General features: G+C 42.9%; 2 protein-coding genes across 3 annotated transcripts in view; one reads left to right on the top strand and one right to left on the bottom strand.

Moving 5' to 3' along the window:
• The window catches only part of TBC1D8 (TBC1 domain family member 8), a 47,857-nt gene extending 27,919 nt beyond the window's left edge, over nt 1-19,938 (top strand). The window contains exons 6-20 of one of the 2 annotated variants that reach the window (XM_066176593.1): nt 2,283-2,490; nt 3,653-3,847; nt 5,087-5,269; nt 5,658-5,808; nt 6,851-7,065; nt 7,913-8,030; nt 12,103-12,388; nt 12,868-12,997; nt 13,277-13,375; nt 13,888-13,956; nt 15,249-15,489; nt 16,720-16,785; nt 17,386-17,475; nt 17,637-17,737; nt 18,973-19,938. In XM_066176593.1, coding sequence (XP_066032690.1) covers nt 2,283-2,490; nt 3,653-3,847; nt 5,087-5,269; nt 5,658-5,808; nt 6,851-7,065; nt 7,913-8,030; nt 12,103-12,388; nt 12,868-12,997; nt 13,277-13,375; nt 13,888-13,956; nt 15,249-15,489; nt 16,720-16,785; nt 17,386-17,475; nt 17,637-17,737; nt 18,973-19,431 — 2,611 coding nt within the window. In that variant the 3' untranslated portion in view covers nt 19,432-19,938. Of the gene's footprint in view, nt 1-2,282; nt 2,491-3,652; nt 3,848-5,086; nt 5,270-5,657; nt 5,809-6,850; nt 7,066-7,912; nt 8,031-12,102; nt 12,389-12,867; nt 12,998-13,276; nt 13,376-13,887; nt 13,957-15,248; nt 15,490-16,719; nt 16,786-17,385; nt 17,476-17,636; nt 17,738-18,453 lie in introns of both variants that reach the window. The other variant, XM_066176594.1, reaches the window with a different exon arrangement.
• A 524-nt stretch (nt 19,939-20,462) lies between these two features.
• On the bottom strand, nt 20,463-25,547 carry RPL31 (ribosomal protein L31). The gene is made up of 5 exons (XM_066176601.1): nt 25,480-25,547; nt 24,777-24,893; nt 23,102-23,227; nt 21,019-21,131; nt 20,463-20,528 (listed from the first exon to the last, which is right to left on the bottom strand). The coding sequence occupies exons 2-5, from the start codon at nt 24,881-24,883 to the stop codon at nt 20,497-20,499; spliced, it is 378 nt and encodes a 125-aa protein (XP_066032698.1). The 5' UTR covers nt 24,884-24,893; nt 25,480-25,547; the 3' UTR covers nt 20,463-20,496.

Genomic DNA, 25,547 nt, shown 5'->3' with positions numbered 1-25,547 from the left:
CTTAACAGGAAATATATTTATGGTATTCAATTTAGAATAAAACCTCTTGTTTGAGCCCACAGTGGTAGGTGCTGACAGCACCTCATCCCTCTTCTCCCATTTTTCATTCTGGGATCCCTCCTCCAAGCAGGCTGGCCCATTTTAGCACTTGTTTTGGGGGCAGCCCTGGCTGTGGTGTGGTCTCTGTGGTGTCCCTGTGCGAGCCTGTGTGTGAGTCGTGGGGGGACACGCAGTTCCAGGGATGTTGGGGTTGGCAGCCTTCCACGGGTACAGGGTGAGTGGGGGTGGATACAGTGCTGGTGAATTTACTTACTTTCAGATGTGATTAATGTCATTCTTCTTCAGCTTAAAATCCTGTGGTTTGTTGTCCGAAAGGCCCTGCACGTGGAGCCCACAGCCCCAATAAATGCAGCAAAATCCTGAAAACTCAGAAGCTTCAGATTTTGGAGCATAGGAAACAGTCAGCTCTTAAATAACAGACACATATGTGCCTCAGTAGAGGTCCCACTCTTCTGTATAAAGCCTCTTTTCACATCAAGGTTGAGAAATCTTCACAACCTAGTAGGTGCAGGGAGGCTCTTACCTTTCAGCACAATAGCAGGAGACCACAGGCCTACCAGACCTGACTGCAGATCCTATCAGCAGCATTCATCTGTGCTGTGCAGAAATGGAAAATATTTTAGTGGTGAGTTAACTAGGAGGCATATCCTGATCCAGCTTTGTCACAATAGCAGATCGCTGCAGGCACTTATCAGAGTTGCTTTTGCTGTGGAATTTTAGTTCAGGAGCAACCTTTTTGTCTTTCTTCACAAAGAGGGTTTCTCTTTGTTCTCTGTGAAAAAACAGGAGACTATTTGTCTGCTTTCTTTGGATAATATTATTGAGGAAGATAATGCTTGAGATGGAAACAGAAGCTGAACGCTGGCTGAGTGCATTCTTTTTTTTCTGTTGCTTGCAGATACAGATCCTCCCTTCTCAGGTCTCAGTTTGTTCTGGATTGTCTTCCTCCTTGTTTCACATGGCTATGCCTTTTTCTATGGATTAAATTAAACCAAAAACCCCCTCTGAAACCCAAACAAACAATTGATTTACTTATTGAGGCAGTGGCTTCATTTGTCTCAACTTATATTTTAACAGCAGGGCTGGGGTAGAGGGGAAGTGTCTGCAGAAGAGCGGGGTGAAGGAAGGAGTAGAGAGGGGATTCACAGCACCAAGGTACCACTCCCTCTTATGCTTCAGCCCACGCTTTAAATTCTTTCAGTGGCACAAAATCAAGCTTTTTTTTTTTTTCTTTTATTTTCTTTTTTTTTTTTTTTTTCCCCTAAGATGAATCATGCTTGGAAAAAATTACTTGCAGTAAAGAAAATTACAGAATTTAAGCCCTAATGTTTCTGGAGCTGCTGTTGGTGAGCTAATAGCCATGGCCTGTTTATAATGTAATTGCATAGTTCTCTAAATTACTGCAGGCTTCTTCATTAAGAAAGGAGAAGAAAAATAACTCCCCAAAGCCAAGTCTGTATAACCATGACTCAGTAATGAAAGTTTCATTTACTTAAACTTTTCTCTCCACATAAATGTGGATGGGTGGCTGGAAGGAGGCCAAGTTCAAACAGTGTGGTTGGTGCTATTATTCCAAGCTGAGTCTGTAAGTGACATGAAAATGTTTTGCATTTTGAAACTGTTCTGAGGGCTCTCTGAGGCTGATACTGAGCAAGTTAAGGATTCCATCATATAAATGCCACCAGCATTAACACTTCTATTACTGACCACTTTGGAAGTACTCATTGAGTAAATGCATTACTTTTGGGTGCAGTCCCTGGCGTGATGTTGGTAATGCTTATTGTGAAGGGAAACAAGGAACATCAAGCTAATCTCCCTTGCTCAATATATGTTCATCAGATGAAAGATTTAGTTGTCTTCTGGGCACTGAAATTTGTAACTCTTGGAGTCTGTAAAGTCATGCATGGTTAAAAAATAATTTAAAAAAACCCCCAAACCAGCAAAACAGCTGATTCAAATTAATGTCCTTTTCCTTCCTAGTTACTACACTAGTTGCTTTTGACCTTATTGTTAAACAAGCAGTTATTGATAATGTTTTTCTTTTAACATATTTTGAAGTTGATTATATAGTGCTCTGTTCACGTAGGCACTGAAGATTGCTGTGCATAGTGTTTTTATTCTGTATTTCTTGCTCTTGGTGAGGCCAACAAGAAAAGGTAACCTCACACTCTATGTCCTGCCTTTTAGGATCGTGTGATTTGTTCTTTCTGCTTTTTCTTAAGGGATCTTGAAGCCAGAGCACAGAATGAATTCTTTCGGGCCTTCTTCCGATTGCCCAGGAAGGAGAAGCTGCACGAAGTTGTGGACTGTTCTCTCTGGACGCCGTTCAGTCGCTGTCACACAGCGGGGAGGATGTATGCTTCAGACACTTATATCTGTTTTGCCAGCAAAGAAAATGGCTGCTGCACTGTTATCATCCCACTTCGAGAGGTAGAGTTTTTTGTTTGTTTCATTTTCTGTCTCTATCTGCCTTTTTCTGCCCTAAGCCTCCGCTGCCACTTGACTTCTCTGCAAAGTATTGTTTGATGAAAAAGAGTAGGATGTTTGTGTGTATCAGGATTGCTTCACAGCCTGTTCTGGGGCTCATTAGAGCTTGAGCTCCTAAAAATACGGGTGATTCAAAACTATCCTCAGAGTGAAGTATGGACAGCAGCAGGACAGAACACTGCAAAAACAGAGTCTGCTTGGCCCAAGACTTGGACAGGGCTCCCCTCCAAGCTCCACAAACACGTACATCCAGCTTGATGTTGATGGAGACTGACTTCGAGCCATTCCAGCAATGCAAAAGCCCCCTTGCATGGGATCAACGCAGATGTTGAGCTCTCCCTCCATAGACAACCTTTACAAAACCTGTCAGTACTTTGCCAAGCTGTAGGGCAGAGAGAAGGAGGGGATGTCATGGATGCAGTGATGGGCTGACAAATTTCCATGAAATCAAGAGACAAGTTTAAATGGAGGGAGAGCACGAGGGAAGGTGGTGGAAGTAGAACAGGAGAAGGAAGCTGTCAGCTAACACCTGTCTGATCTGCTGTGAATGCAAGGCTGTTGTGATCTCTTAATTAAAGCTTTCCTTTCATCCTCGACTAATAGTAGAATAACATCCAAATCATATCATAACTGTAGCAACTTACCTTCCACTGTTGCAGAAACAGAAAACAATATGAGAACAGTGTTGTATACGTAATCAAAATTACCAAAACAACTGTTTTTCCCCATCTTCAAAGGTGGGAAAGTAAATTTCCTCCTCCACCCCCAGAATTTGATCAAGTTGATCCTTTTATAAATAATTTTTTTAATTATACACCCCTTTCTTATCTTTTCCCTCCGTCTACTGTTTAGAAGTGGAATCCAAAATAATTTAGGAAAAAAAAAAAAAGGCATCTGAGATACTTTTTGGCATCTGCTTTGAGCTTCTATAGAGACCATGAACTTCAGGCAGTAGGATGTGTTTGATCAAGGAAAGCCAATATGAATAACCACATTTAAAATATGCATATGAAGTGCTAATGCATGTTGTGGTACCCTTAGAATATTTGAATATGTTTTTGTGCACGTGGTGCCTAATGTGTTTTCTGTAATGTTTATGGAAAAGGTCATCAGCATAGAGAAGATGGAGGACACAAGCCTTCTCCCTAATCCCATCATTGTTAGCATAAGGAGTAAGACAGCCTTTCAGTTCATTGAGCTAAAGGACCGTGATACTTTGGTGGAGAACCTGCTCCAGAGGTTAAAAGAGGTGAACTCCAGCAACCCATTGCACTGCAACAACTTGCAAAATAACAATCAGGTAGTGAACTTTTATTTTATTATTAATCCAAAATGTTTATCCATCATTCCACTGTCCTGCCTTCTTTAGGAGGCCCCCAAATTGATCTTCAACCAATGCTTATCTGATGCCACCTTTAAAGACTGGCTGGTGGGATAAAGGACACTCACAGCATAGTTGTGATTGAAATGCTGGGGAGAGCAGGGACTATGGTGGGCAGCTGGGCTGCCCTTCACAGAGACCTCAACAGTCTGGAGGAATGGGCTGAAAAAGACCTCACAACGTTCAACAAAAGCAAATGTGAGACCTGGCAAAATAAGCCCATGTGACAGGAGAGGCTGGGGACAGGCTGGTTGGAGGACAGCTATGTGGAAAAGGTGGAGGAGTCATGAACAAGTCGAGCCTGTAAGTCAACAGTGTGCCCTTACAATGCAGAGGCACAACCACATATCAGGTTGTACCAGCAGGATTGTTACCAACAGGTCATGGAATGTTTTTTTGCCTTTTGTTCAGCACTTAGGAAGCTGATCAGGAGAACTGTGTCCAGTTTTGATTCTGGTCGATTACACATGAAAAGCACTGATAATGTGGAGTAAGTCCAGTGGAGGGCTATGACATGGTCAGGGGCTGGAGCACATGCTTTATAAGGAGAGGTGGAGGGAACAGGGCTTCCTCAGCCAGTCTTCTGCCGAATAGTGGGGAGTTGGAAGAAAAAGGCAAACTCTTCTTCGGTATGCCAGTTGAAAGACAAGCAGCCATAGCTTCAATATTTAGCAAGGAAAAATCCAAATAGATAAAAGGAGAGATTTCCCCTCATGGTTAGGCAGAACTGGGCCAGGCTGCCCAGAGCAGCAGTGCACTCTGCTTTCTTAGAGCTACTCAACTTGACCAGGCACAGATCCCAGCAACCAGGGCTGAGGGCTCCTGCTTTGAGCAGGGGATTTTAAACGATAGTCCTCTCCAACCTAAATTGTTCTGTCATTTTGTTTTTCAAATCATAACAGTAGAAGACTGTTTGGTAGCTTGTCATCAAGGACACTTAGAATTGACTAACAACTTTTGTTTTAAAGTAACAACCCTTTTCCTGACATGCAAATGAATGATAATTTGTATAAAGTCTTGAGTAAGACCTTTCCTCCTGAAAGGTGTTAAAGGTTTTGATGCTAAAGGCAAAGGGCAACCCAGCTTTGTGACTTGAGGACAGTTGAGGATGTAATTCTTAGTCCTTTCAGTCATTACCACTTTGATTCTGTCTTGCAGAACAGCCTTGCCTTTGGATCCATGTGCACGCTGGGGGATGGTGAGCCTGCATGTCTGGGAACAGAGGCTTCACAAGGGAAAGAGAGAAGTGAGTGTGAAAAGGAGAACAATTACTTGCTCAATGCAGAAGCACTAAGGTCAGACTTTCATCAGTCAGGAATGTCAGGCCTTGATTTCGGAAAGGTATGTAACATTTGGGGGAAGCTGTAGGAGTTTTAGGTTTTGTTTTGTTTTTAAAAAAGCTGGGGTTACATTCAGACAGATAGGCATTTTTAGTAAAATGCACTCTGTATTGGTTGGAGAAGTTAGATATGGGATAACAGCTTTTCTATTTGCTTGGATTTTTTTCCTCTCCCTGCCCCCATTTCATTCTGGTGAATATTTAAAATTTTTATGCCTGTGTGGTGAATTAGATATGCAAAGTGGGGAAAAGTTGAAGTCCCTAGAACAGGCTTCCCATTTCCATTGGTAATGGAATACCTTGTAGAATTTCTAATATGTGAAATACTTTTGTTTATGAGTTCTCACATGCACATGATTGGTTTTTTAAAATATATCTTCTTGTTCCCAGTCTAGGGAGCAAATCAAAGAGAGCCTGTGGGATGACCATTTTGTAGAGTATGGCAGAACCGTGTGCATGTTTCGCACAGAGAAAATCAGAAAACTTGTTGCAATGGGAATTCCTGAATCCTTAAGAGGCAAACTCTGGCTCCTTTTCTCAGGTGGGCATGCTTAGAAATGTTGGCTGTAGGCATCGTCTGATTCTGGACATGGCAAAACATTTAGGCAAGAAATCTCTCAAAGGCAGTTAAATGTCCTTTACATGGAACATGTGATACTACTTAAGGAAAAGACATGATCTGAACTGAACTTATATATGCAAGGAAGTACCCAGGTAGATCTGTGAAAGTTTTATCTCAGGATGATATCATATGATGTACAGAAGAATCAAAATAACATCTCTGTAATCTATGTAATTTAAAATTAGCATCATGTTTTCATAAAACAATGTTCATCTTCAAGCAGCAATTACATTGTAGCGTAAATACTTAGTTAGCCCTAGACAAATCAGATTATTGCAAAATAATGACAATCTCAAAGTTGGCAGACCTTGTTCCTGCTTCTTGTTGAATGTTGGCAGGGCTTACAGAAACTGGAGATGGAAAAAACAACTCATTTCATTGACAGATAAGGCAGAGCCAGAATGTGCCTACAGTATGATCTCAAAGTTTAGTCCTTAATCCAATATATGGCATATTCAGACATTTGTAAATGTGGTGCTTTTCCTGCTTGAAGGGTGTGAACAGTGCTGAGTACATTTCTCCCAGTAATATGTGTGGGTGGTGAGACACTTGGAAGGGGTTGCCCAGAGAAGCCGTGGATGGCCCATCCGTGCAAGTGTTCAAGGCCAGGCTGGATGAGGCTTTGAGCAACCTGGTCTTGTGAAAGGTGTCCCTGCCCACAGCAGGTGGGTTGGAAGGAGATGATCTTTAACCAGTACTTTCAACCCAAACCAATACTTTCTGCTGGAGACGTCTTTTGCTCAATCAAGGTGTTTTGAATGATGTTGTGTCATGTAAGCTTTGCTAATACTTAGTTTTCAAGACGTGTGTTCTGCTAGGACTTTGTCTTTTAGGTCTGGATATTCAAAGACCTTGGGGAAAACCATCTTGCCCTTTTGAGCAGTAATTCCTACAAAGCTTAGGTTTAGCATCGTCCTTATCCGCTCCCATCTTCCTCTTTCTCCCTCCCTGCTGCCTTCAGACGCCGAGACGGATCTCGCCTCTCACCCTGGGTATTACGTGCATTTGGTGGAGGCATCCATGGGCAAGTGCTGCATGGCAACGGAGGAGATCGAGCGTGACCTGCACCGCTCGCTGCCCGAGCACCCGGCCTTCCAGAGCGAGACAGGGATTGCTGCCCTCAGGAGGGTGCTCACCGCCTACGCGCACAGGAACCCCAAAATAGGATACTGCCAGGTGAGACATTCCCAGAGAGATAATGCTCCCTGCTCATTCTTCCCCTTCTTCCCACTCTCTAGTTGTTCTCTTGAGTGGGCTTTTAATGGTGCTTTTGATAAATAATGCCCTTTTGGTTAGAAAAGTACATAGTTTTAGATATTAAATGTCATTTTTCCTTGGAAAACAAGTACATAGGCTCACCAAAATGCTCTGACCTACCAAAGATATTCCTTCAGCATTTTGCAAACTGCATTTATAGTTACAAGAGGGGAAAAAATTGTTTCTGATGCTTCTGTTTGTTGTTTCTGAAAGTGCATTTCTTGGACAATGCTTGGAAGCAGTGCAGGGCGAATTGGTCAGCACAGATGGGATTTATGTACTGCACTGGGGCAGAGGCTTAATGAACTTTCTGCCACTTTCTTCCAAAACTGATGATAAGTGATGAAAGTACTTTGTCTAGCTGGCCAGCTCCCTGAATTCTGATTGACATCAGAGTGGGCCTGATACTGGAATAGGGGGCAGTGAAAGGAAAGCAGCCCCAAAACATCTTGCAGTATCAGTTACCTGCTTTGTATCTTGGCAACTTTAGTACTGTGCTCTTCTCCATTGTTTTCTATTGCTCTTATGAAAAGCAGTATACATAAGCTTGGAAAACTTGCTATGCCTACGAGTTGCAATTGTGTATTTGCTGTCTATTCTCTTTTTCTTGCTGTTTTTTTTTTTCTTAGTTGTTAGGCTACTTTTCCTTGTTAGCCTGCATCCTGTTAGGCTACTTTTCCTTGTATTAAAAAAAGACACAGTTGAGCTTTTGTCAGTAGGATTTGCTGTCACTAACAAATCCCATTTTCTTCTTTTCCCTTTTAAGTCTATGAATATTTTGACCTCAGTGCTGCTGCTGTATGCCAAAGAGGAAGAAGCCTTTTGGCTGCTGGTTGCTGTGTGTGAGAGGATGCTGCCGGATTACTTCAACCACCGGGTGATAGGTGAGCTCCTGTTCGTTGTCTCACAGGCTGGGAAGAGGCAGCCATATGGCACAGGGGTGGGGAAAATGCTCAGGGCCAGCTGGGGTCCAGACCCCACGGATGAGATGCTCCATCTGCTTGTGTGGTGTGCAGGGACAGCAGCAGTGGCTCCTCAGATTCCGGCCAGGATTCGTTTTGGTCTGAAGGGTATGAACTGCAAGATCTGTAAATACATGCTCAACTTTACAGTTTGTTTGTTGGTTTTTTTTTTTTTTTCCTGCTGGTCAGAAGATGGTGACACTTTTGCCTGTTACATAAATGGAAGAGCTTGTGGGTCTTGGCTAGCAGTGTGCAGTGTTAAAGACCTGAGCCGTTTAGGATGAACCTAGGAAAGATCTGCTTTGTGATCTGAACTGTCTGAATTGCCTGGCTGGTGGAGCAGTGCAGGCTTGCATGTACACTAGCCCTTTGTAATGAGAGCTGATACAAGTCCTTCTGCCACACTGTGCTGTGTCTCCTGTATAGTGCCATTATTTTTAAGATTGTTGTGCAGACTGCCTAATGCACACAAAGAGAGGGGTTGAGCAGTATTTGTTCTTTCCAGTCACTTCCTTCCCTTACAGAAGTTTGATAGCTTTTCCCTTTTTAATGCTAACCTTAGTCCATAGCTGCAGCATCTGATGTTACACCCTTGCTATGGCAAAGGGAGGGACCAGGGTCATGTGTGAGGACGTGAGGATAGGAGCAAATCCCTGGCAGTAGTGGTTCTGGGAGCTAGGAATGGTCTGGGCACTCTTTTGCTGCCTGTGGAGTGGAAGGAGACATTTGAGAAGATTTCCAGTCTTTTCTTTGAAGGATGGGGTTGTCGTACCTCCCTCCAGACACTGTGTCACTGCTCAGTTTCTGTCTTGTCACTGAACTGGCAAGAAGTTAAGGTAAAGCTCAGCTATTCCAAAGTTCAGCCAGAAGTTTAGCATGTTTTGTGGTGCTTTGAATGCTGCTGGTATTTTCTGCCAGTGGACTGGGCATTGTAACTGTCCCACTTGTCAGAATTTTTCTTCTTGTCTTCAAACATGACTTTAAACTGTTATTTTGATTACTGACTTCCATGTTTGTCTGTCTCCTTCCTTGATTAAAGTAGAAACACAGCTTTATCGGTACTCAAGCATTTCTAGATATCAACAGTGTGCTTTGGATTACTCGTAACTTTGATGCTTGCTGGGTTATTGCCCTTCAGTAGCTTTTTCTGCCCAGCCTAGTGAGTTGTCTCACCTGGCTGGCCATATCCCTGCCTTGAGTTGTTCTTAATTTGTGCTTTGTATCTTGCCTGTCACTTGCCATGGCTACAGCCTACATTGTTTAAATGCTGCAAGTTTTGGTTGTCCTGTCTCTCTGTTTTCTGGCCCTCTTTACCCCAAGGAAGGAATACTGTGTCTGTCTTCTACGGCTCACCACAGTGTGAAGAGCCAGGAGTTCAACTTGGAAGTTGCCCTGCTCTCCCTGGCTGAGTGGCACTGGTGCAGTTTTGCAGCATGGTTGCTTCACTGAGCACTTATTCTGCAGCTCTGCTTTACCCTAGAACTTAATGTGCCCAAACTGGTGCGGCTGATCTTCTCCACCCCAACCTCCTCTGGTTCCTGTTGCTTGAGTTAGTGTTCTTGGCTCCACATTTCAGTCGACCTTCTTTTTTGATTTGCAACCAGCTCTTGTCTAAACTTTGTATTGTTTCTTCCTGCATAACACTTCCAAGACCCAACTTTTCCTCTTTGTGTGCCCTGCCAATACTGTTGTCCAAATTTTGATCTCAGTAACTTTGGCAATCTCTGACCTTGCTACTCGTCACTGTGCTTTTCCTCTTCAGTGTCAGGCAGTAATCTCTAGGGTCCGAACAGCTACCAAATTAATGACCTTGCTTATAACAGGCCTTCTTAGCTTCCTTTTGTCTCAGACCTGTTCTTTATGACTTTTAAAATCTTCTATTTATTTATGTGTGTGTTTGTTTTATTAGTTAGAATTTTCCTTTCAAAACGTAGGCAATTCAGTCCACTCAACCTTTTTACTTTCATCTCCCTCCTGCAGCCTTGCCAGCTCTGACCCCTTTCAGAAGTGTTTTCATTATTTCACTGCTTGCAAATGGGAAAAGCCTGCAGGCAAGGCTCCTCCCTAAGGAAATCCCTCTGTCCTTCTTCTCTCTGCAATGCATAGAGTAAATTATAGGCAGATAGGTGCAAGATAGAAACAAGTTGTATATGGGTCAAGAGTGGTGGCAAGGGTCAGGCTTATCCTATTCTCAGTTACCATGACTTTTCCATCCCCTGCATAAACCAGCAGGGTATCTTACTTCACTTTCCTTGTTGGACTGTCATCAACTTGACACTGTAATTCTTGAAACACTGAAAACCTTATTTCCTTTCTCTGATTTGCCTTTTTAGTCCTGAAGATGTCATTTATCTTGCATCTAAGCTCATCATTTTTCAAATGGATGCCCTGGTTTTTCCTACCTCATTATGGTCTCGTGCTGTAATATAGATTCATTTGCTCGGATTTCATGTTTTCTGGGAACCTAATGAAAAAATGGACAGAAAAGTTCATTTTAATACATCTGCTTCACTTTCATCTACAGTGGCAACACTTATTATAAGAAGATCTGTGAAAGATCTGGGCAGTGTTGCATGTTCCTTTTAAAGCTCTGTTTTTGCCAGTGCTGTCTCTGAGTCTGGAATGATCTATTTACATATGTCTTGCCTATATGTCACTGGCTTCCTTCAGATACCTCAAAATCCAGCTCTGGTTTTTGGGTCTGTGTTAACTATGGCTATTAAATTGTTTGCATTAAGCTTATTAAAAAAACCCAAACAAAAATTGCCCTCTGTTGAGTAACTCCAGTCTGTTTTTCTCCTTTTCTTCAATCTTATGGGAGGCTTTTACTTCAAAGCACCATGCTTGATGGGTTTCTCAAAAGCTTTTTGGATGTCCACGGGCTTTTATTTTTGATTTATGGTGCTGTAATGTTTGTTCAGTCACCAGCAGAACGTCTTTGTGGTCTGATGTGAAAGGTTCTAAGACAGAGAAATGTCATAGCTATTTTTTCCCTGTGATTTGGATGCAAAGCCAAAAGATGCTGGCTCTCTACCACAAATTGTCCAGGTTATATTCTGCTTTTGAACAACAGAAGTTTTCAGTGCTAGGGATATATATGTGTCAGCAATTAAAATTGCATCCTAATTTTAGCAGAATATGGCCTGTAAGAAAGAAATTAAATAACTTGAAAAGAAAGACCAAAAATTGAAAAGCTAACTGCATTTGGTATTCAGGAATATTTTTAGCTTACAGTGTCTTTGGTCAAAACCCTGTGGTGGCAGATTTGGTTTGTAGGTACAGTCCACTTCATTGAGAAAAAACTATTTTGATTCTATAACAGCTGATGACAAAGCAGAACTGAGCTAGTAGCTAAAACAGAGCCCAGATCTGCTCCTTTTGGAAAGACTGGTTGGGACAGTTAGGAAATGTTTTATCTGGGCATTGCAGAAATCTTTTGTTCTTTATGTGTAAATATGTATGCTTGTAAGTATATATTTGTATCTGTGCATGTACTTTCATGTAAATATTATTCTTCCTGCTTGGTGTGTGTAGCCATATCTAAACTTCCATCCTATATTTTCTCACCTAGAGCGAAACCTTTGTTGCCCACTTGCTTGAGTACATACATCTGAGAGGAATGTGTACGGTCTTATTTTTACAACCCAAGTGGAGCAATAAACTGCTTTAAGATTGCTTTTGCTAGCACTTAATTATTACGTGCTCTTGTAGCCAAGACCAACAGCTGCTGCTATTGCTATTTCATTGCACCCTAAAGGCACTTAGAAGAATTAACACACTTCTTGCAGAAAGTGTATAGTAAGGATTACGTACACAAGGTTGGGCTGAGATCACAGCAGGAGGACAATGGCATTTTCCATTGTAGATGCATGTGTATCTTGCTGATTTAAATTTTAAGAAAGTCTTGCAATTAATAGTTGACAGCAGTGATTAACTTAAAAAAATTACTTTCCTGTGGCAGTCCTGGCTAATGCTGTTCCTTTATGATTTGTAGGTGCTCAGGTAGACCAATCGGTGTTCGAAGAGCTTATAAAAGAGCAACTCCCAGAGCTGGCTGAACATATGAAGGATCTGACTGCCCTAGCTTCCATCTCTCTTTCCTGGTTCCTTACCCTTTTCCTCAGCATCATGCCCCTGGAAAGTGCTGTGAATGTTGTGGACTGCTTCTTCTATGATGGCATCAAAGCCATTTTCCAGCTGGGCTTGGCCATATTGGAAGCCAACGCTGTGGATCTGTGTAACAGCAAGGATGATGGGCAGGCCCTGATGATCCTGAGCAGGTATGGCCACACAGGAGTGCTCCTTCCACCACAGGCTGTTCTGCCCTAAAACAAAGGCGTTCCGCAGTAGACACCGGGGCCCCTCTGTGTCACCCTGCTGCTGCTGTCGCAGTGTCTGCCTTGAACAATGGCTTTGTACATCGAACGAGATGTCCTGTGAAATTTCCTGGCACTGCCGAGACATGCATCGCCTGCGTCAGTGTGCAATATTTACTGCTGCTCTTCGTGCCTTCCCTACACTGACGGGCTTCCTGCTCCAGGCTTCAAGGAGACAGAAGTTTTCTTCCTTGGGCAGCATTTAGTCATTTGGCTGGCTTGCTGTTCCTCGGATGAATAACCACAAAGGCATTTTTGAAAAGTCTAGCTTGCCCAAAACTCAATTTATTTCCAAGTCTGAGCCATAAGACTTATTTGCTTATTTGAATTGAGAAGAGCATAGTGCATTGTGATCTGTGTTCTTACATATTTCCTCCCTTCAGGTTTTTAGAGCATGTCAAAAATGAGGAAAGCCCTCTGCCACCTATTGGTAACCACCATGCATTCTTCAGTGACGATCAGGAACCCTCTCCAGTGACTGAAATAGCAAACCTGATTCATGACTCTTATGAGGTAAAATAATTCTTGGTATTTACTAGTCAGTTAAGTTAGAATTTTAAAGAAGAAGGTTAAATTCAGCTTGGATACTTTGCAAGTTAATACATGTTTACAGATTCCTTGACTAAAGTGCTCTCATGCACAAGATTGGGTGTAGTATGTGTACCTAGATTAATTAGAGACTGGGTATGCTTTTTCTTCAAGGTCTCACAGCACTTTAAAAGCTGTATTTCCAATTAATACGAGTGTCATGAAATACAACACAGATAATAAACTTCTGTTCCTCTCTTACAGAAATTTGGAGACCACTCTGTGGAACAGATAGAGCACATGCGCTACAAACACCGGATCCGTGTCCTGCAGAGCCACGAAGATACAACCAAGCAGAACGTGGTGAGCAGGGTATTACTTTGACTGAGGTAGCTCAGCAGTGCCTCTGGAGGCACACGGGTTTAGTTTTTAAAAGGTGCCACCAGGTCTTGAAAAACCATTGCTGACTATGCAAAGAGCTCTTTCCTGGGATGCTGATGGTTTTTCTTTGGCAGCCGTGTGCATTATTATAGTTTAGGGTGGCTTTGAAGTTCTGAACAACTGCAGGACTGTCCAGCCCAGCACCTTATCTGTGACTGTGGCCAGCCCTCGACAGATGCCTGGGGAAGAGCGTGAGGAGAGACAGCACCATGCGATGCGTCCCCGGCCTCTGTAGCTTAGGGACTTCCTGTCTTTGTTTCTAACAGCCCTTGAGGGATTTCTCTTTTCGTGAATCTGTCCAACTGGTGAACATCAAAAAGGGGGAAACAGCACAAAGATTTTTTAATAGTGCTTTTCAGCTGTTCCACCTAAGTACACTTCAAGAGTCTGCCCATGTCAGTGATGTCGCTAACACGATTTTCTTTCTTTTTAAGCTCCGAGTTGTCATCCCAGATGTTTCAATTCTTCCTGAAGATTTAGAGGAATTGTATGACTTGTTCAAGGTTGGTCTCCCTGAAAAGCAGGCGATGCACCTCATTCAGGCTTCTTTGGGCATAACTTCCAGCTGTTGCTTGGCAGTGCAGCACTGAACTCCTGTCCTCTGCCTGGACCATGCTCCCTGGGTGGGATCTTGCCATTTTGTCCTTTCTGTGATTGCACAGTTGTTAAAGAGGAATAATGATTTACTGATTCTTCAGAGAACTGCTCCAGAGTTTCTTGCTAACTTTCTGCTTGGAAATGGTCCCTGACATGTTAGGTTCTGTTAACTTTCACATGCAGAATAAATTAAATATTATGTAGCTCTGCTCACTGGGAGCTTGGCAGTGCTTTTAAATCCTGTTCTCTAAATGCTCTTTAAAGGCAGACTCTCTTTTCCATGGGGAAAAAACTCAAACCTTACAACCTTGTGTCCTTGCCATTTATTCAAAATTTTCTAATAAGTTTTGTTTGTTTGTTTGTTTTAACTAAAAGCAGTTTCAGTTCCTTTCTGTCAAGCTGATATTTGATAAAACCTAAAGTTGGAGACAGGGACATCTAAGCTTATACAACTATACTTGATTTAGAGGTCCAAGCTGTAATTATTTCCCTTAATGGACCATTTCTTCTGTGTATTTTTCACAGCCATAAATACTGAGAATATGACTGTGGTGTGTTGTTAATGTTACACAGCTTTGCTCCCAAGAGCAGCTGTATCCTGCCTCCATTAGTGGTTGTAAGACAATGCTGCTGAGGCTTGTTCTTCAGTGCTTCCCTCCTGCTCATCACTGCTGGTTTTTTATCTTTGACTAGCTCACACTCCCCTACTTCCATTTTGTTATTTCCCTTGCTCTCCCAGGGACAGCATGCTTTCTTGGGACTCTTTGTTTTGCCTGTCCCTAAAAGAAGACTAATGGTATAGTATCCAAAAGGAGAGGCCTGAGAAAGAATAAATGAGCAGGTCAAGCCTACGTTTACTCCGTATTTTTCGTGACCCTCTTTGGCTGCTAAGGGACATCCTGGGTCAGATGTGGTTAAACAGAGTTTCAGTAGCCCACAGTGAATTTTCTTCAAGAATCTGCCCAGTCTCCCTTCATATTTATTAATTATCCATTGGAAATTGTGAGAGCAGTTGGCTGCTCTGATGAAAGATTTGCTTTTTCACACAGGGATGGTCTTGGTCTCACTATGACACCTTGCACAGAGGAATTCTGAGCATGTTACAGCACAGTTTGATGTGAATGCCTTTTTCTGCTGCTGGTGCTCTCTGCTGCTGCGCCCCGCACCAACCGCTCTTGTGTCTCCCGATTTCTCCTAGAGGGAACATTTAATCAGGTGCTACTGGGAGAGCAGGAGCGCGGCGTCGGAGCGCCACGACCCCAGCCGGCCGTACGCCGAGCAGTACCGCATCGATGCCCAGCAGTTCACCAGCCTCTACCGCCTGCTCTCGCCCTGGACCTGCGGGGAGCACACCGAGCTCCTCGCCCACAGGACCTTCCGCCTCCTGGACGAGAACAGGGACTGCCTCGTTGAGTTCAAGGGGCTCGCCAGCTGCCTGGGTATGGGCTCACGGCGGGCTGGGCGGCGGGGCAGGGCAGGGAGTGGCACGTGGGGAAGACAGGAGGATTAAAATGCCACATGACTGGCAGAGAGGATGGTGTCCAGGGCTTGTAATGACCCGTATCATCACCTTATACTCATTTTTTTGTGTTCTGATCACCTGAAGTCAATTTGATTTAAAAGACAGCCTAAGGACATGAATGAATGTTATATTATAATATTTGATTTCTCAGACAATTTTCTCAGATTTTGTTGAAAATCTTGTATGAATTAAGAATTACAATTGGGTCTACACAAAATGCTAGGAAATCTCTCTACCCAGTTGTTGTTCGCTCTGAGTACACTTCTGAAATCTCAGTGTACCTCTTTGAAACTGCTTCTTGAGGACTTAACCGTACACAGCTGACTGCTGCCAGCCTTGCATGTTGACAGTAAGCAGAACAAAAAAAAAATCAGGCCAGCAGTAACTGAGGGCTGTGCTAGGGTTGGTCTTGAGGCCACCAGCTGTCCCGATAGATGAGACTGCCTGTCCAAAATCTGGCTGAAGAGAAAGTGGGAGATCTCAACCAGTGTCTGACCTCAAGTGGAAAAAACTGAAATTCAAAGCTTCAGTAAAAGTCAGTGATTTTATATTCTTTCCACTTAGGATTTTTAGAATTTTTAATGTGAACACTAAGGTACCCTGTATTCTCTTTTTATTTGATTCTTAGATGGATACAACTTTTAAAGTTCTCCACAGTATTTGAGTGCATTTGAAAATTTAGAATCTAATTTTTACTGGTTATTGAAAATGTGAATTATATTACATGTGAAATAGTTACATCCTTTGGGCTTACTCTGTAGAACAGCAGTAAGAGCTGAAGAGGAAAAATACTAAGACTATGATGTCCCCAACATTATCTTTCTCTCCCCTTTCACATACCTGTAAATCTGTAGCAGCAAGCAGCCTTTACTAGAGTACCTGCCATCCTCCTCAATATTTTTAAATGATGTTGAAGCTCCGTAGGGTTAGGTGCTCCCAGTGTATTTCACAGGAACAAAGACCAAAACAGATGGCTGTCACCTGCTGTTCCCCATTGACAGGCACAACCTGAAGTTACACACTGGCTGCATGTTTATTGTCCATGTAAACAATTATCCTTTGTGCACAGAGAGATGTCTGATTTATTTTAAACTGTGGAAGTAAATGCTCTGGTTCACTTCCTTCTTGCTCTTTATTTTCCTTGCAGATGTTATGTATAATGGAGAAATGAATGAAAAGATAAAGTTACTATATAAGCTGCATATCCCACCAGGTAAGAAATCTGAAAGGAAATTATTACCTCAGTTTCCCAAAAAAATCTCTTGCTTTTTTGGGAAAAGCCTAATGAAGAACCCCATCTTGCTTCCTTCCAACTGGGAGCATACAGGATGATACACTCACTGCATTTTACAAATCACTCCATTAATTACAAATGGAACCTTTTGGGATGAAATGTATAGATTACAATGTCAAAGCTCACACATCTCTTGCGTTCAGATTTCTTTTGCAGCCGATTATGTGGTTACTTCCAGACAAAATACAAACTGAATAACGTTTTTGAATGGCTTGTACTCCATGTACAGTAGAGATCTCCTTGTATATCTTGATCCAGTTTTGATTAGGTGACAAAATCCTCTGGTAGTTCCTCTGTGCAAAGTTTTTAATTAAATGTGTAGTTCTTGGCAAGCTTCCAACTATAGCATGGGTCTTACAGGAACATAATTTTACAGTATGATTTAATGAAATACCCAAAAGCATTTACAGAACATCTTTGCACAATTACTTTGCTTTCTTCAGGTAGGTAAATTTTAGAAAAATAAATAATCATCGTGCTGAATTCAAAGGATTAAATTTGTCACATTTTTTTGGTTAGCTCTCACAGAAAATGAACGAGACAGTCAGTCACCGTTACAGAATCCTTTGCTGTCAACATCAAGACCACTGGTCATTGGAAAATCTAATGGTATGTCCAGAATGGCTCTCTAATGTGAATGCATGGGATAACCAACTTTCCACTTGGGATCCCTACCATGTTATCTCTGCTCTCTGGGGTTTATATTGAAATGTAAATTTACTCCAGTGACTTGAAAATTAATTCTCCTTTTTATGTCTGCTCCGAAAAAGGTGATGCAGTGGATTACCAAAAGCAATTGAAGCAGATGCTGAAAGATCTAGCCAAAGAAAAGGATACTAAAACTGAAAAGGAACTGCCAAAAATGAGCCAGGTATGTACCTTAGAGGCTGTATTCTGTTTTTAAAGAAGCATACTCAAAATGTTATTATTGAATTGAGCAGTTTGTCTCTCTCTCATGAAGTATAACCTCAGCCTGAACTTGTATTCAGTGCTTCAGGCATGAGGATTGGGCTCCTCTGATCCGGGGCTCAGGTATTAAAAACTACCATCCTAGCAGATGGACATCCTACCTGCTCAGACTGGCTGGTGAATCAAATTTCAGCTTCACCCCTACTTGCAGCAGAACATGCAAGCAAAGAGGCATATGCACGCTGCAAAAAGGCCTCCTTCTCCTAAGAATTCCCAAGAATGCACATTTTTGTTCTGTCTTCCCATACCTCCTCTGCACCAAACCAGTAACTTCTTAGTCCACCACACCTGGAACTTGCCCTGTCTTAGCCAAACACTGACTAGAACAGCAGGAAAAACAGTTGAACGTTGTCACGTTCTTACCATCTGTTTCCTAATGCCAGTAGCTTTGTGTTGTTGGCATAAGTAAAGCTACAGGAGGGAAAAGGGCCCCATATTAATATAATAACAAAAGTACAGGCATAGAAAGAAATATGGGATTGCCCCCAGAATCCCTTCTGTGCTTGTGTTGCTAAATGAAGTTTTAAATGGCTAGCATGCACCTAGCCTGTCAGCTCTGCAAGGACTGATGATCTCATAAAGGCATCAATTCACTGAGGGTCACAACTTTCCTAACAGGATATATGGAGACATCCTCTCTAGCCTGATAACCACCTGTGATAGGTGAGCAACGGAGACACAGAAAGGAGCTGTGCAGGGAAGATCTCAAATTGTTTCAGAAGAGCTGGGAAGAGGGGAGAGAAACAGCAGAAGGGAAGTTTGCCTGCAGGCCTGTGGATGGACACTTTGGTTGTAAACTCACTGTGTAGCAGCCACCAATAAGGGATTATCCCTGGCCTTGTATCTCACTTGCCCTTACATCATCTGGCAGGTCCCGATTCCCTTCATCAGGGCATCAAAATACTTCACTGCCCTCTTTCCTTTTTGATTTCAGCACAAGGTTTCCTAGCACCACTGGGGGTTGAAATTCCTTCACTAACATTTTTTTTTTAAAGCAGGTAGAAGTTATAAAAGAACATTTAAATAACCGTACACAGCATTCCGCATGCCTTTGCACTACTGTGCCCCACCTGACTCCTGCAGTGATCCTTATCGTGGCTGTTCAGGGCTTTGATGCTAGTTTTTCATCCTTTACAGAGGGAGTTCATTCAGTTCTGCAAAACGTTGTATAGCATGTTTCATGAAGATCCAGAGGAGAACGATTTGTATCAAGCCATTGCCACTGTGACCACACTGTTACTTCAGATTGGAGAAGTAGGACAAAGGAGCATCAGCCTGGGGAGTGGATCAGATGAGTTCACCGAGGATTTGCAGCCCGAGGCCTCTGCTTCAGACCAGGATGCTGTTTTTACTGACACTGTGAAGACCCCTCACAAAGACTCTCAACCTTCACCTCTGACTGAAGGGGACTGGACTGTCTCTTTTGAACATATTTTAGCCTCCCTCTTGACTGAACAATCGTTAGTTAACTTTTTTGAAAAACCCTTAGAACTGAAACCAAAGCTTGAGAATGCAAAGCTAAATCAATACAGTCTCAGAACAAATGGAATGAGCTGCCAGTCACGGAGTGAACATGCAAAACCAAGCACACAGTAGCAGCCAACATGTCAAAAATGAAATGCACTGAAATTATGCCAAAGGACATACTGTAAAAGCCTTTTCAGTTAGCAGTGGACTTCTGGTTCACAATTTGTTGGTCTGTGGTTTTCAGTTTAAGAGCTTTAAAAGCTAAAAGGGGGTGTAGGTTTGCTCTGTGCCATTGACTTATTATGTTCTTGTTTTGAATGTAAAAGGAAACATCTGTCTACAGTGTGAAGACTGAAGCCCTCTTCCGCACTGGGAGAGCAGAGGCTGGCTCCAGTTGTCTTTTTTTTTTTTTTTAAGCAGGGGAAAACACTTCTCATCTGCTGCCCAGTTTGTTTTGGTTGCCTTTTTTTGCACTAATATTGAAAATTGTTTCAATGCTGGTAATTGAAACTATTTTAATATATTTGATTGTATTCCAATTTTTATGTCTTGCTGAAATGTTAAGTGTACATGGACATGCTTCTGATGTTGGTCTGTGAAAACATGCACTTTTCAATAAACCCTTTTTGTACAAGACTGGCAGGGACAGTATTTACTGGTTTAGGAAAGCTAAGTGCCTTTAGTCCCTGCTGCTTTAAACAAATGCCCTGAGATAGCATGGTCACAATTATTTCACTAATCAAACCCCTGTTTCTGTGTTGCACACTGAGCTGCTTTGGGAGAAGCAGCCTGCCTAAGAGGCCAGTGGGGCACATCATTCACGTGAGACTACATACATGAAATACTGATTATCAGTTTTGGTTGAGTTTTTCTTGTTTTGTTTTTAAACAAACTTGACCTTAACTTAAAATACCTGTATAAAGGCTCTTTAATACCCAGAACAAAACAAACCCACCAAAACTCTGCCATCCACAAAGAACATTTGCATCTGCTCCTTATTCCATTCACTTGTAATGTGAGTCTAATGTATCTTTAATTAAGAAAATCACACCATTATGTTCAAATTCAAAGAAAGCAAGATACTTTAAAAAGCCTGTTCAACTCAATGATTTATAGTTGAGAGCCTGAAGAGACTGGACAATAAAAAAACAACTTAAGAATGTATTTTATCTTTTTATTGTAATGAAAATTTGTTTAATTTTCATCCACATTGACTGTCTGTAGACCTGCAAAACAAGACATTTTATTACCACCTGTTAGATATATGGAAGTCTTCCCAAGAAAGTACACCTACAGTTTCAAGGCTAGTCTGCTGATCTACTTCTGGAAGATCAAACTATATAGACAAGTATTTCTCCAAGTGTTAAAACAAAAACTTAGTTGTATTTACAGAATTAATTTTTCTCAGACGACAAGTACAGAGAGCTTAACCTGCCTGAGCATTTGACATCAGAGGATGGGCTTTATATTGGAAAACAAACCTTACCACTACCCTAGCAACTACAGCCCGTGTTTTCCAATCTCTCAAAATTTACATGATCATTTCACTTCCTTTTAACGTGGATCAGGAGCCCTGTTCTCTGCAGCAGAGCTAGGTTAAGCCAGTGGTTTGACTCTTGCAGCATGCTTTTCATCTGAATTTTGCTCCACAAAAGGAGCTGTCCTTTCCTTTTTGTTTTAGAAAAAGGGCATGGGAGATGCGTAAACCTTCCTTACCTTTGAATGTTGTGACTGGTACGTAGGTAACCAGAGTGTACAGCTTGTTGGGTGAATCCTCATCCTCATTGCGCTTTCTGGACAAACGCACACGGATACGGTAAGGAACATTCCTAAAATGAAGATGGCAGATTAATTTGCAGTGAAGTATGTATCAAAACCCATGAATTCAGAGGAAAGTTCTTTCTCAGCATCATACCAGGAGCAAAACCTTACAAGACTCCTATTGTTTGCCTTAGAGGAGCTTTTTAAAAATTTGTTTTGTATGGTTTTATTAAAGTTAACAGGTAAGATTTAACTGAGCTGTGAATAAGATGAATTCATAACCCAGCAGAAGCATAAAGTCAGACGTCCACCATCAGTCCACTAGTGAGGAAATACACCATGAAGATGATCACCCAGTGAACATGATCAACAAGCAGCTGTTACTGACAAGCATTTCTTACTACAATATAAAATAGTGAGGAAAAACCCCAACAATCTACCCTGAAAGCCTAAGGCCTCTGTCAAAAGTCAGAGAATTGCCTACCTTTAAGCCAGGAGTCATGGAAATTCAGGCATCAAGCCTCAACCAAGGTCTTACTTATGGCCACAAAACTGATCATCATTTCTTCCTCACAAAACCCATGGGAACATAACTAAATTGTTTAACGATTTTGTTTGTAATAGGCAAATCACAGCTTAGTGTCCTCACCTAATAATGCCCAAAATATGCGGTTGAGGGGAGGCACAAATTTTTTTCTCCACACCGTTTTTCACATAACCTGCCACCTCAAACTCAAGATTTTAGGAAACTCCTGCTCAAAGCACTTTGCTCCACAGAATATGTGAAGGAACCTCCTCCTCCCTGCAGCAAGAACAGCCTTTTCAAGAACATACTTATTACATCAGGCAAACACAGCAATTAGACCCAGGAACTGGCTTTGCATTACTCTCTTCCTGTCAAAGTCAAAAGCATTTTTCACTGTTTTATGTAGATCACTGAATATCATACCAGCAAACATGGTGATGTTTCCAGAGGAAGATACTTTACTATGCATACATTAGGTATTCTAACTAGTAAAAACTGCAGACTCACACTGCAAAGACAGATGTGGCAACTCCTTGCTCCACAGACTGCACTTGCATCAGTTAACACGAGGAAGTCTTGGTCTGCAGCCTCACTACAAAGCTCTGGAGTTATGTATGCTGTCTCCTGGTTCCACTGCTACTTCTTCCCTCACTATGAACTGGGCAGTTTAACAGGGAAGATAAAGAACCCCTGCCTGCAAGACCCAGTAACTCAGTCTCATCCTCCCACTCTGCTTTTGAAGGAAGGGTTGGCCACACGATGCCAGGCAAAGCATTCTACGTACGTCATAGACCAGACTTAGGGATCTAATTCCCAGAAGACATGGTTTAAACCCATGTGCATCTCTCAAAGCATCAATCCAGATCAGGTAATCTTTTATTACAGTTCAAGAGGTCCCACTCCCCACAGGTGTTCTTTTGGACCACCTTTACGCATGTCATATCAGCTGCCTTTGCAGCAATGGTTCTTAACAGAAGTCGTTGGTTTTGGACCCCAAACTACTCATTTATTTGTACTTTCAAGAAAAGGTTAATGGCCCTGTTGGAAACATGCCTCCTTTTGTGCAGCATTTGTTCAGCATGCTACGGAACCTAATCCTGTTGAGACACACTACACAAATCCCACTTAGCCTGGGATTGTATGTATCACTTAAAGGTCAGGTTTATAAAAACTGTGTGCTGCAACAGGGAGCAAGGTACGACAGTATTACAATACCCCAATCCTTTCTCTTTGCTGCCCTCCGCCCCCAAACCTGCATTCCTTCTTTCCTTTGCTTTATTCTTATTAAAAGTAGAAGGAAATTCTTTCAATCCTAGAGTTTATCAAAGCTTTATTACAAACATGCCAGGACAGCTGACCAGAACACAGAGGTGACAGAAAGATCAGGTTGGCGTGTACGCCACAAGAAGAAAGCATTCGCAAAGAAAACCCAAATACTGCAAGAAGTTTACAATTTTTTTCCTAATCCTTCATGTCCTTCCTCACCCAGTAAAGAAAACTGCAAAAACCCACCTTATTCCTTTAGCCCAGACTGCTTTGTTCAGTCTGGTATCAATGCGAACGTCAGGAGTACCCATCTCCTTCATCGCAAATTTTCGGATTTCCTTGAGAGCACGTGGTGCTCGCTTCTTGAAGCCTCTGGGACAAACACAAGAGCCATTTCTTTAACTTCAGGACACTGTCAGCACTAGACACTTGTTGCAAACACACTTGTGTTCTCCCAACACACAACCCCCCAAAGCACTGTGCTTAACAGCAAACAGCTGCACCAGCCTGACCAGACCTTTAGCCTGCCAGGCAGATGCAAGCTTTAATAGAAACCACTTAGGTAGAACAATTTCAGTAAAATTTTGCAACCACAAGATCTCCTGGATCTTAAGCTTTTTTTTTTTTTTTTTTTTTGTGTCAACAAGTTTTAATACCTCTGATCTCTTCAGTGTTACTGAAGAGATCAGAGGTATCACAGAAACTCTGAATAGAAGTCCTTTGACCAAAGCAGTGCAACAACAGTAACATAAAAATGGCAGAGCTGCACCAGTATTGAAATGAACAGCAGAAGAACAAAACTGATGTTACTCTGAGTATCAGCTTTTGCTGAGCAGTACTTGATGGTTACTTTCTTTCATGCCATCAGGACTGCACCAATACCAGCATCAGAACTGTGTTTACGCCAGTACAGCCTGTCTCATGCCCATTATGGCCAGATCCTGCAGGACTGGGCATCCACAGCCAGGAGCAAAAGCTGCACCATGAGTGTTTAGCCATATATATTATACCCACACTGTGACACAGGGCTGTGCCAGTGGTGTCTGAGGTCCCACAGTGGCTTATGTTTAGTGATATTATCTGGACACTGCTGTTGATACTTTGTGCTAGAAATGGGAAATGGATACTCGATCCCAAGCGAGAAAAGAACTAAATAAAAAGCATTTAACTCTAGCATATCATGCCGAAAAAGAAAGGTGGACAGCAGCATGATCAGCATTAGAACAGAATGAAGTGCCAATCAACAGGCAAGGCCACAACATGTTATTGCTATTTAAAGAGTACCACTGCCTCCCATTCTCAGCCAGTTCTGCAATGCTCCACTGCCTCATTTCTCTCCTATTCCATGTTAACTTCAGACACCAATTGTTTGGATTTGGATGGGTCCTCCATGTGCTTGCAGGCATACACAGAATGCAAGGGCACTGCAGTTTCCTCTGAAGCACTTCTCCACTAGTTTCATGAGGTTCAGCATCCGATCAATTAAAAAGCTACTCTTACCTACACATGACAAATATCCTTTAACCCAAATCATATTCCAGTTTGCACACAATTTCATGATAAATATGTAGCCAATGACTTGATTACAGCAGTATTTAATTTCTGAAACTTTCTCACTGGGCTGAAGTTTAGGCATTTGCTTGGGAAAGAATGACAACCTGTGCATAGAAATAAATCGATCTAACTTTAATTTCAGTCCCAGAACACTCACAATCACAGCAACAGGCTTATTTCTGAAAGCTACAAGCCAAGTCTGGGGTTGCAAAGGTACAGAGCTGCTGCCTTGGGACACAGCTAAGGCAAAAGGGACCACAAATACAATGCTCTAAGGACAGTCCTTCTCTGCTCTTTAAAACCTATCGAACCCACTTCCAAATGCCACCTCACAGAAGGCCAATTTCGCTGACAAAAAAAGACTTACATGCCATGGATCCGCTTGTGAATGTTGATGGTGTATTCCCGAGTTACTACTTCGTTAATGGCAGAGCGCCCCTTCTTCTTCTCGCCGCCTTTCTTTGCGGGAGCCATCTCAGCGACGCTAAAAGGCACCGTGCACACATCAAACGCACATCTCGGACCCTCCCCGTCCCCTCCCTCCCGACGCCCCCAGCCCATTACAGACCGCCCAACTCCCACATTCAGGAACTTAAACCCAAGCTTCATTAACCCCCGGGGTCGCACCAGTCGCCGGCTTGAGGCAGCGACTTTCCAGCACCACAGATGCTTTACTTCCACCTCCCCGACAAGAGCAGACAGCACATCCGAGACTCCTCCACCACCTCGCATTAACATCGGCCTCCAGGCCAGCCCCAGGCCCGCTCCCTCTGCAGGAGAGCAGCTCAGCCCGTCCCGGAATGACCACGACGGGGCCAAACCGGCTCCCCGCAGGGGCAATAGCACGGGCCGTATCCCCGCCCCATGAGTCCCGCAGGCCTCCCCGGGCCTGGGGAGGGCAGGAGAGGGGCCCCATTCCCGCCGAACGCGGACGCGCCGGGAGATCCCAGCCGGTGCCCCCCTTGCCGGGCCGCCCCCCATGCCGGGCCGGGCCGCATTCCCGCCGCGCCGCGGGGTCTGCGGGGCGGATGGAGGCGGATTCTGCGGGACGAGCCCCGGCGCACACTCACCCTGCCCGGGCACCGGCCGGAAAGGAGCGCGCGCGGCACGCTGGGAAACGGGAGCCCTTCCGGGACGA

The sequence above is a fragment of the Chamaea fasciata genome, unplaced genomic scaffold (assembly GCF_029207755.1).
Source record: "Chamaea fasciata isolate MVZ Bird 193981 ecotype frontalis unplaced genomic scaffold, bChaFas1.0.hap1 SCAF_2, whole genome shotgun sequence".
NCBI lineage: Eukaryota > Metazoa > Chordata > Aves > Passeriformes > Sylviidae > Chamaea > Chamaea fasciata.
The sequence above is the reverse complement of the archived record's forward strand: the minus strand, read 5'-3'. Positions and strand labels throughout refer to the sequence as shown.